This window comes from Vombatus ursinus, unplaced genomic scaffold, assembly GCF_900497805.2.
Source record: "Vombatus ursinus unplaced genomic scaffold, bare-nosed wombat genome assembly UNPS02014810.1, whole genome shotgun sequence".
Lineage (NCBI taxonomy): Eukaryota > Metazoa > Chordata > Mammalia > Diprotodontia > Vombatidae > Vombatus > Vombatus ursinus.
Genome location: NW_020954588.1, coordinates 4085139 through 4096938, shown reverse-complemented (window position 1 = coordinate 4096938; position 11800 = coordinate 4085139). Strand labels below are relative to the sequence as shown.

The window sequence follows — 11800 nt, the reverse complement described above, 5'->3', positions numbered from 1 at the left end:
AATATTGGAGAGGAAGGTGGAAAAATTGGTGCACTAATTCATTGTTGCTGGAATCGTGAACTGATCCAACCATTTTGGACAGCAATCTGGAATTAGGCCTAATGAGTTATTAAACTGTTGACCCAGAAATACCACTACTAAGTCTATTTCCAAAGATGATTGGGGAAAAAAGGAAAAGAACTTATACGTTCTAAAATATTGATAGCAGCTCTCTTTGTGGTGGCAACGAACTGGAAACTTCAGGGAAGCCTGTCAATTAAGAAATGGCTGAAAAGTTGTGGTATATGATTGTGATGGAATACTACTGTGCTATAAGAAATGATGAGTTTGATGATCTTAGAAAAACATAGACTTGCATGAAATAATGAAGAGCAAAATGGGCAGAACTAAGATAGCACTGTATGCAGTAGCAACCATATTGTTTTGAGACTATATTTGTGTCTGATGTTAGATTCCTTGGATAGCCTACTGATGTAAAGTAGGTGATATCATGGTTATCAATCACTCTGAGTTGTAAAAAGAAGTTTTAAAAACATAAGCAGATTGATCTTTTCCTATCCTCCACCTCCACCCACTTGCCTACTGAAATCTGTCCACAGCAATAAAGATAAAAATATTTCTATAGACTCTCTATATTAATAAGTTGTTACACTTGCTTCTTTAAAGTCAAGGATTCACATTACAACCCTAATATTTTATCCATTTCCCCCATAAAGATGATCTGTAGTAAGAGCTTTCCTCTATCATACCAATCCCAAGCAATGTACAAAGTTACACTACTCCCATTAGGAGCCTACCATGATGCCAGTAGATAAACAGCGCCACCTGATGAAACAAAAGGACAAACAAAAATGATGGGTGCATCTCATTCTTTAAAATTTTTCTTTTTCTTTTTCAATAGAGAATAAGTGATTTTATTCAATGTATCATCTTAAAATCTTGACTAATTTTTACAAGATTATAATATGATTGAAAAGGATAAGAGCTTCAAAGATAAAACACATTATACTTCACAGGAAGCAGCTGCACAGAAAAATCAGTTCCCTAAACTCTTAAGCTCCAATTCAAGCCACATAACAAAATGAGAAAAAGTGAGTACATACATTTGTTCCTTTCAAATATTCTCTCTTTTACACTTATGTTTGAAGATAAGCATATAACAAATGAACTGTTGGAGCTATAGTTAAAAGGATACATATGATTAATGAGAAAAGGTAATATTGAAAGTAATGAAATCATCCATACACCAGGCAATACTTGGAAAATATGCCCACTTTCCACTGGCAAATGAACTATATCATAGAATACCCTTAATTAAGGATAGTTCTTTGTTTGTCAGATGATCAGTCAATGGTTCCAATCTGCTAACCACATAGTGAAAAGGGATGTCTCTGAAAGGCTGTGCCTGCATGTGGGGGCATTTGAAAGGCACTAGTGGGTCTTACTCTTTTTTTGAGTCCTGACTTTTTCCCAGTCAGGCAGTGTTCTGGTGAGAAACAATTCTGTACAAGGAGAGGTCATCTCATCCACTCCAACATGTGGCCCCTGAATACATGCCTTGTTCTGTCTGGGTTTGCCTTCATCTCTTTTCTTACATTTTATGTGAAGGAGTTTGGAGATGATTACAGCCTTGTGAGTTTCAAGAGGTCAGGATGGTGAACCACCAGCAGATATCGAAGTATAGTTCTTGCTGAGGTTTGCAGTCAGCCAGTCCAATTTTGGGGCCCTGTGAAGTTAGGAGCCATAGGACCCAGCCCAGTAATAACTGAGATGAGAGTTCATCCAGCAGTTATGCCTCATTTGGACGTGGATTTGGTGAAACTCCGTTAGGTCTCCTCATAGACCAAGATATTAAAAAGGGGAGTGTGCCCTCAGTGTTGGGGAGAAATATTTATACTTCTGTTCTCACTATACCTGTTAAGTAAATATCCTTCAGTAACAGTTGATTGATATTAATTGGTTAAATTGAACTGGCAAGCTAATCACTGGTGGCTAACAGGGCAGAGGCTTACTACAAGGGGACTTGAGTCAACAGCATTAGAGAAAAGGCACCCAACCCATCATGGGCAGCCCTAGAATCCTGAGAGGAAGACCTAGCTAGACTCTAGTCCAGATAGTGAACAAGAGACCCTTTGCTACCCATTTATATATAGTCTCCTTTATAGAATATAAATCCCTTGAGGGCAAAAACAATTTCATTTTTGTCTTTGTGCCCCTAGCATAGTGCTTGACACAGAGTAGTCACTTAAAAAAATGCTTGTTTATTAATTGATTATCTTTGTGCAGAAATAGAAATATAATAGTCTAGTTTAAGAAGGTGAGAAAATGAGTTTCTGCATATTGCAGAGAGCTTTTCTAATTTATGATGGTATCACTTATTTCCTATCTTTGCAACCCCTCATCAAATTTTGAATGTTAAAAAGGAGCTTTAATGTATGTTTTCCACTGATCCTCCTGAGGTAAGAGATTACTGAATGACAATGGTTAGGAAATCTGACACTTGTTTGGTTTAGATATAGTGCTACCTGGAGGCGGGAGTGCTAATTAGATGACATCTTGGGGAATGGGATTGGAGGAACTCAGGTCTAACATATTGAAGAAAAGCAGTACTAAATTACACCAGAAGGTGGCACTAGGTGGACAAGTTAATTGTCTATTGTCTAATAATAATCTATTGATCCACTTCCAGATTCCAGGAACTGTTACCCAAATTCTTCTCTGAGATTCCCAAGTCTTTGATGCCTACAAGTAAACTCTAAGATCTATGAGGGCAAGATTATTGTCTCAACTACCTAACACAATGTTATGCTCAAAGGATAGTTAATATTTAACTGAATTTAATGAGCAATGAGGTAGATGCTAATTGCTTAGCACAGTGCCAGGTACATAATAAACAGGATCATTAATGGTTTTTCTTATTCAGCAACTGTTTCCAGGCTATTTGGTGCCATGGCCTACATCTCAGAAGTTAGGAGTACATTTGTGAATAATGCAAGTATGAAGGAGTTGTTTCAGCCTACAGCCAGCCCAGGCTTGACAGAGTGATGGAAAATTGACACTACTTAAATTCCTAATATATTCCTAACCCTACCTTGGGGAAGAGTTTCAGGGAATGAATATACAGCCCCAATCTGGAAAGGGGAAAGTGAATGTAAACTGAGACAAATGATCCCACTTAGGGGAATTTAGGGGAATTTGAACTCAAGAAGATGAGTCTTCCTGACTGCAGGCCCAGTAGTCTATCCACTGAGCCACCTGACTGCCCTAAAACTGAGAGACAGAATTTAAAAACAAGGGAACAAACCCTGGAAAGTCAATTGAAAAGAGAGTCAGTAGGGTATTCCTAGAGGTATAGATGAAGATGAAGATCAGTCTTATCTCGGGTACACTGAGGTGGGAAATGGGATATCATGTACGGCAAAGAATAATGAGGTCAATTTAACTGGAATATAAAAAGTATGTGTGAGTATAAAAAGTATGTGGCACAGAGTAGGAAGTACAGAGTAATTAGTGTAGAAATGAATGAAAGATATAGAAAGGAAGCAAAATAATTTTGTTCAAGTGGTTTTTCTATCATCCAGACATGTTCCTTTCAGGTTTGAGTTCAATTTCCCAGCTGTGAATTGAAGAGGAAATGAAGGAAGTTTCCATTTTGATATGTTAAATTGCACTTGTTTTTCATCTCTCAATGAGAAATTAGATGATTCTCTAAAATGTTACACTTAAAGAAAATCCAATCTATCTGAAAGCTCACTTTTCCTGAAAAGAACTACTTAAGACATTTAAAAAATAGAGATTAGATAGATAAAGCATTTACTACAAGCTAGGCACTATACTAAGCAGTAGGGATACACAAACAATAAAGCGAGATTATCCCCACTCTCAAGATGCTTCCATTCTAATAAAGGAAGACAACAAATGAAGGGAAATGTAATGAGGGTAAATTCTATAATCTTTATGAGACAGTTTGGCAATTTAGCATAACTGATAATGAATAAGTTATAATACCTTCTAGTAAAATAAATTATATAACCTTAATGAGACAGTTTGTCAAGTTAGCATAACTGATTCCATTTTTGCTATATGTCTCCATTTTGTGATTAAGCTATCTTACATATGTTGTTTTTCCACAATAAGATAAGCACTTCTGTACTATGATGTAGTAAACTAGTTCAATCAAACTGATTTGAACCAATTTTGGTAGATTACAGCTGGTTTTAACTGGTCTAAACCAACCAATTTAAGAAAAAACCTGTCAAAACCAGTCTAAACTGGTTCAAATCATCCAAAACCAGTTTAAAACTGTTGGGACAAGTTTAAACCAGCTAAAACCAGTTTAAACTGGTTCAGACTATCCAAAACCAGTTCAAACCAATTCAAACTGGCAAAAACCAGTTTAAACAGTCCAAAACCAGACCCCCCAAAAAAGTTCAAACCAGTTCAAACCAGCCAAAACCAGTTTAAACTAGTTCAGACGAGTTTAACCTGGCTGAAACCAACCAGCCAAAAACAGTTCAAACTGGCCTAAACATGTTCAGACCATTTCAAACTGGCCAAAACCAGACAGACTACCAATATGAAAATATTTTTGAACTTCAATAATTATTTTGAACAAAATTACCAAGTTATGCAGTAAACAACTCTAGCTGAAAGTATAAAAGCTTACCTAGCACAGTGTCTTTCATATAGCATGAGCACAATAAGTATTGTATGATTGATGAGTATAATTCAATGTAAAGTCAATATCCATATAGTTCTGGCATTTCTCTTTTTAATCCTTCAGAAAAATATTATTTGTTTTTAATAGGCATTTAAAAGGATGTTCAATAGCACAGGGCCAACATTCACTCTCCATGTCCTACATGGGAAGAACCCTGGAAAGTGACCTATGAGGAACTGGGTCACACTGGTGCTTATTATGGTTCTTACCGTAATGTTGGTAGGCCCATTGGCAGTGCAAGTAACTACTGGCCTACTTGGACATTATGCCATTTCCTTTGTAGTCAACTTACTTGTGGTTCCCCTGAAAACTCTCAACCAGAATTTGAATTTCTTGGTCTAAAGTATACCACTTTTCAAATTACTGGGACCAGCTCCCAGCGGGAAAGGCATCCATGGTCCATCCAAGGCTCAATTCTTTCCCTGAACTATATAGAATTACCTACCTCACAAGATTATTATGGGTAAAGGACTTTGAAAACCTTAAAGTACTATACAAATTTGAATTATTATGATTATTTCAATAAAAGCTGTTAAGATTGGCTAGAATTTTCTCACTGCAGGTAAATCTTGCTTAATTAAAAATTTCCTTGGTGAGATCCCAATGTTTCTGTCTTTGTATTTGTGTATCACTTGTCCTAATGTGGGCTTTGTATATTGCAGAAAGGATGCTAACTAGCAGCTCTCAAACTAAAATCCAAATGACTGTCTTATTAGAACTCTAGTTTGTTTGTATTTTAACTGAACTCATCTGACGCCTGCTTATATTCTCAAGTTAACCACTTACATTTCTGGATAATTGACCTAAACATCCAGCTTTTAATGTCATAAATCTCAAATTCTATTCACTATGTCTATACAGCTGAACCTTCCTATATTCTTACTGATCCACTGTCAATAAAGAGTATGTTTACTTAATAATGGAGGATATTCTATTTTCCACATATACTATCCTAAAGAGAAACCGAAAGGTTGGAAACCGCTGCTCTCTGTAGGCTATATGAGTAACCTAATACTATTTGTAGAATCCCTGGCTCTTAGCTGCAAACTGCAAATAAAATTTCCTGCTTTCAAATCAATACCTTTCCCCAGTGAGTAGTATGAATATACCCATGTAATGTTTTCTTTAAAAATTTTATTAAACAAAGTGTTACAATGGTACTTGAAAACAGAATCTTCAAGAGACTCAGCTACATTAGCCAGTTTTCATTGAACAGTAACATGATGCTATTCATAACCATTTTTAAAAAGAAGAAAAAGAAAGTAGTGACCCATGTCAAAACATTCCATTAGTCTGTTGTTTTCAGTAATTCTCATCCAATAACATACACACAGCTACCAAGCCTACTTATTTAGTCTTTTTAGTCATACCTGTCAAGCTAAGTACAATACATGTAAGTAGCCTGCTTCAGAGAAATACTGAAAAGAGAAAGTAAATGATGCATCAGAAAAACCTTGCTTGCGTTTTGAGAAGCTTATGTTCTTAAACACATTTCACCAGTCAGCGCCATATCCTACAGGTATTATCCTTGCTGCCTGTAATACAAATGGCATATTGTTATTTATTGTTACTTTTCATGAGTTTATATTCTTATCTTTTACACTTCAGACTTTTTCTTAGTTATGATAAAGTATTGAATACTACACTAAATACTACCAGGGCAGCTAGGTGGTTCAGTGGATAGAGCACCTAGCCTGGAGCAAGAAAGCCTCATCTTCCTGAGTTCATATCCAGTCTCAGACATTTACTAGCTATGTGAGTCTGGTCAAGTCATTTAACCCTGTTTGCCTCAGTTTCCTCATTTGTAAAATGAGCTGGAGAAAGAAATGGCAAACCAGTCCAAAAAAAAAAAAACTCAAATGGAGTCATGAAGACTCAGAGACAACTGAAACAACTGAACTACTAAATGAGCCAGAGCTTTAAATTAATGACTATTATTAATAACTATTAATTCAAAATAAAGACTATTAATTCCCTGAGAATGTCAGGGATTTGTGACATATTAAATATTTTGCATTATTTTAATTAGCTCAGTTGGTCAATACTAACAAAACCAAAACCATGAGGTCAATTTCTCTATAGACCTGTTGAGTGGTACAATGAATTCACGACCTGTTGAGTGGTACAGTGGATTAAGGGTTGGGTCTGGAGTCAGGAAGACCTGAATTCAAATCCAGCCTCAGACACTTATTAGCTATATAACCTTGATAAGTCACTTAACCCATTTGCTTCAGTTTCTTCATCTGTAAAATGAGGATAACAATAGTACCTACCTCTCTGGATTGCCATGAGGATCAAATGAGATTATAAATAAAATGTGCCTAGCACATAGTGCTATATAAATGTTAGCTTCAATTATTATTATTAGCTGCATTGAAAACATTGACTGAATTTTAAATCCTAGCTGGTGTTCTCACAAAATGCATGGTGTTAGTCAATGTAATCCCCAGTGTTTTCCTATAATCCCCCTTAAATATGCATAGTTTCCAAAGAGAGAAATCTTTCCCTTCCACAGGTTCCTAATATTACCTACCTGTGAATTAGGTTTATCCTGTGGTCTCTTTGACATGTCTCTTCTAAGCCTCTCTTCTCATCCCCCTTTCCTTGCGCCTAGCCCCGCTCACCCTACACCCACCTAAGGTACCCCAGTATAATCTTGCTCTCTTATTCTCCTACCCAGAAAGTCAAAACTACTTTTAGAAAAGGAGCTGGTGAGAACTCTTTCTCATTGAGATGAAATGACTATGCTACCTGTCCTGAGGCTATTTATTAGCTGGTAGTAGTAGTAGACACAAACCTTTATAGTAAAAGAAGAAAGTCTGTAGGTGCTGGGAATGGACTTCAGTGGCCAGTGCCTTTTTTCTGCAAGCCCCATGGGCAAGGTCCTATTCTGCCTTTCTGAGTTTAAATATACAAAAATCCTCAATTCAGAGGCAATTTCAGTCACTCATAATTTTCAAACCCTGACAAAATGAAGAATGATCCCCATTATCATCACATAGCTAGGTAAGTTAACAGAGATCAATAGGTGTAGAGCCTAAAGAGAATCAAATCACATCCAAAGAAATTAATCTAAAGATAATCAAATCACATCCAAAGAAATTAATCTGTGGTTATGTCTATACCAATGCTTGTTCTGAATGAATTCTGTACTTTAAAATGTATTGAAGGTTTTTAAAAATCAAAATAATGAAAAAGGAAACTCTTTGTTTGAATTGCTCACATTTTAACTAGTTAAACTTGTGACTAGTGAATGTGCCACTGGCCTTGGAATGAGGGAGAGCTTCATTAAGTCCCAATTTTGACACTTGGGACCCTTGGCAAGTCACTTAATCTCTCAATGGCCCCAAGCAAGTCTCTAAGACTAAAAGTTGCAGAAAAAAGTGCTGATCTACATTGGGAGAAGTTGTTTGCTGGCAGTTTAGAGCTCCCTATTCTACTGAAACCTAAGGTTTGAAAAAAGCAACTTGGAATCATGAAGCAAAGCCTGGCCTCTACTCACCATATGCACCCCACCATAGCAGCCAAGGCTCTTGTAGGACCCTTTCTAAATGGCCAGAATCCCCTAGTGGAGTGACACCCCCCCCCATCCCATAAATCCTAACATTACTTTTTTTCATAAAAATTAACCCTTTCTAGGTCCTTTTCCCTTAATCCTTTGATAATATGATAAACTAATTCACATTCATATTACATGACCCCTGGGAAGAGCCCTGGACCTGGATTTAGAAAGCCTGATTTTGAGGCCTGGGCAAACCACAAAAATGTTTCAGCTTCAGTTTCCTCATTTGTAAAATGAGAAAATCTCTTCTAGCTTTATTGTCATGGTGGCTTAATATGTCACCATTACTTCAGGTATTTATTTATACTTTCACATAGCACTTCTGGGGGAAGATTTTGTCATCTCAGTGATGGGATTTCAGGAATTATAACAAGCCAGCAGGAGTGAGGGTTGTGGACTGGATGTTTGTTTGACGTTGCCCCCAAACCACATCAGATAGGCTGTCCTCTGCTTCATCTATGTGTGAGGCTGGATGCTAACACAGGAATAATACAACTACTTCAGGGAATAAGTGTTCATTAGCATCAGGTAAGGAATTCCCACTAGATAAGTGGAATTTTGAGAAAGGTTTATGAATATTTAAGTAGCTGGCAAAAGTTAGGGTAAGCCAACTTTTTTATGTCAGGGAAATTTGCCTTGCAAATAATTTACCCAATGTCACGCAGTAAGCCAGTTGTGAAGTTTTCTCCAGTTTAGCACTTTAGCAACCAGATCATGCTGTTATTAAAATTAACTAATGAAATTAAAATGGCATATCATGAAGGTATAGTTATGGGGAAGGCATTTTAGCTAGTTCCTCTTGGAAATAAGCCTCATATTTCAGTCAAGAACACCATAATGTGAATTGATAAAGAAAGCTTATTTTAAAATTAAATCAATGATTTGTATTCTTAACTTACCTGTAATGATTATATTGCCTTTATAGTTGAAAGCACAAGAGAAGATTTCATCTGTGTGGCCCTCTAGAATCTGGAGGCACTGTCCTGTATGAGAGTCCCATATTCTAGCTGTTTTATCAGAGCTGCCTGTCAGAAGACGATTCCCTTGAGGATTGAAGGAAATCTGAAAAAGGAAAAAAAAAGCACTAAATGTGATTATTACTAAAGGGAAAGCACACAATGCTCCTAACAACAACATTCCAAGTTATAAGGGTGTGGTTCTAGGGTACATGTAATGATTGGAAGTGTTTTTCTAATATGTATTTTTAATAAGTAATTTATTTATTTTTAGTTTTCAACATTCACATCCATAATATTTACTGGCATCCGTAAGTTTTAATTTTTCTCCCCCTCCTTCTCCTCTCCTTCCCCCAAGACAGCGTGCAATCTGATATAGGCTCTACTTATACATTCATATTACTTTTCCCATTAGTCATGATGTAAAGAACATTAAAACTAATGGGAGGAACCACGAGAATGAAGTAATAAAACAAAACAACAAAGGAAAAGGAGAGCAAATAGTATGCTTCAATCTACAAGCAGACTCCATAGTTCTTTCTCTGGATGTGGATAGCATTTTCCATTGTGAGTCTTTTGGAGTTGTCTCAGATCCTTGCATTGCTGAGAAAAGCCAAGTCTATCAAAGTCAGTCATCAATCACACAATGTGGCTGTTATTTTGTACAATGTTGTCCTGGTTCTGCTCATTTCACTCAGCACCAGTTCATATATGTCTTTCCAGGTTTTTCTGAAGTCCCTCTGCTCATCATTTTTTATAGCACAATAGTATTCCACTAGATTCATATACCACAACTTGTTCTCCAATATGTATTTTGATAACCTAAGATTACCAAACCCAGGTCCTCTTCCTGATTATATTCTCTTAAATAGTATACACCATTGCTATGAATGTTAATTTTGTTGCTTCATATTTCTACCAGGCTACAATTGAAAGTGAAAGTAACTGTATATATAGTTTTCAGTTATAACAAACACTTCCCATATTTTTGCTCTGTTTTCTTTTAGATATAGTCTATTATAGGCAACATTTTACTATTTAATAGTCATATAATGAATTATAAAATATATTTTCAACTTGAAAAATAAAATGAAGATGGATTAGCTAGTTCTGGATCTCAGACCTCTGACTCTTAATTATTTGTAAGCAGAGGCCTTAAAAATCCTTTTATTATAAATACTGTCAGAAACATTTTCTCCATTAATAGCAGCTAATAAAATTGTTAAGCATTTCTTCTTTATGATAAATATATTCTTATCCTTACCAAGTCTATGCATATTAAGAAAGATTTCCGGCCTTTCATCCCAGAATACTTTATTTTAAAATATCAATACTAATTTACACACACAATAAGAAAAGTAAAGGTTATGAAATTTCAAACTTGAGCCAAGTTGAAATTATTTGCCTTTCCAATACAGCAGAAAAACCTGGCATACTTAGAGCATAACTGTTTAAAGATATTTGGTCATTATTTCTGACTTACTCCTTCAACATAAGATTTCAGAGAGAAATGCTGGCATATACAACAAAACACTAGTAGGATAATCTGCGGCAAGTGTATATATATATATATATATATATATGTATATATATATGTAGACAAACTGTCTTTTTGTTAGGTAGTTGTGACTCAATTTATAAATATGAAAAGCAAAAGTAAGAGTGAAAATATTTGTTTTAATCCACAAGAATAGTCCTGTTCAGCTCCTTTGGTCAGACAAACTCTATATTGTATAAATACAGAACTGATCGGATCTTCTGAAACATGGCTTAGGTTGTCCTATGAGCTACTTTTCATAGTCACATTTTCCTTTCACACCCATACATTTCTTTTCTCAAACTGGTCCCCATACACTTGCTCAATTTTCCCCCTAAAACCCCACCTTCATAGCTTGGAATGCTATTATTAGGAGCAATAATTGTGAACAACAGTATGAATCAGGGATTGAGAGGTGTACTCAAGGTAGCTGGCCTGGACCTGTGGAGAAGCCCTCAAACAGAGCAAGAGTGTTTGACCAACACAGTGTCTTAGAGGCTCAGTTCAACAAATATTAAATGTCTCAATGCAAAACTGACAAGGGAGAAGAAATCAGGATGAGCCTAGTTGGGGATAAGCACCAAGTCCTAAAGCATAATAAAAATCAGCACAGACCTGGACCATGGCTGAATAAATGGACAGCAAAGCACTATAACATGTGTTTTACTTGGTTTGGTCATTAGTAGAGAATATAAAAATAATCTTTGGCATTTCTTAAAATTGAAGAATTTGAGGATACCTATTGTTTTAACTTACTATTAATTAGTGGTTATTAGTTCAATGATACAAATCCAGTATTAATTCAATAAGCAGAATATTTACCACATAGCATGATTTCTAAAAAATTATTCAATCATGTATTTGCTGTAAATTGGAAAAGCTGCGTAAGAGCTCATTATATTGCTTCACCAAGTACTTTTGGTACACCAATTTTTTTAAATTAATTTTTATGGTTATCCTTTAGTTTTATATTGCCCAAATTTCTCCTTGTAGCTTCTTCCCTCCCCTCCAAGAGAACTATTTCA

At 35.9% G+C, this 11800-nt stretch overlaps 1 protein-coding gene across 1 annotated transcript in view; it reads right to left on the bottom strand.

The window, feature by feature from the left end:
* Positions 1-5882: 5882 nt before the first annotated feature.
* The window catches only part of DAW1 (dynein assembly factor with WD repeats 1), a 46676-nt gene continuing 40758 nt past the window's right edge, over positions 5883-11800 (bottom strand). The window contains exons 12-13 of the mRNA XM_027876132.1: positions 9182-9344; positions 5883-6255 (exon numbers count right to left, since the gene is read on the bottom strand). Coding sequence (XP_027731933.1) covers positions 6221-6255; positions 9182-9344 — 198 coding nt within the window. The 3' untranslated portion in view covers positions 5883-6220. The remainder of the gene's footprint in view (positions 6256-9181; positions 9345-11800) is intronic.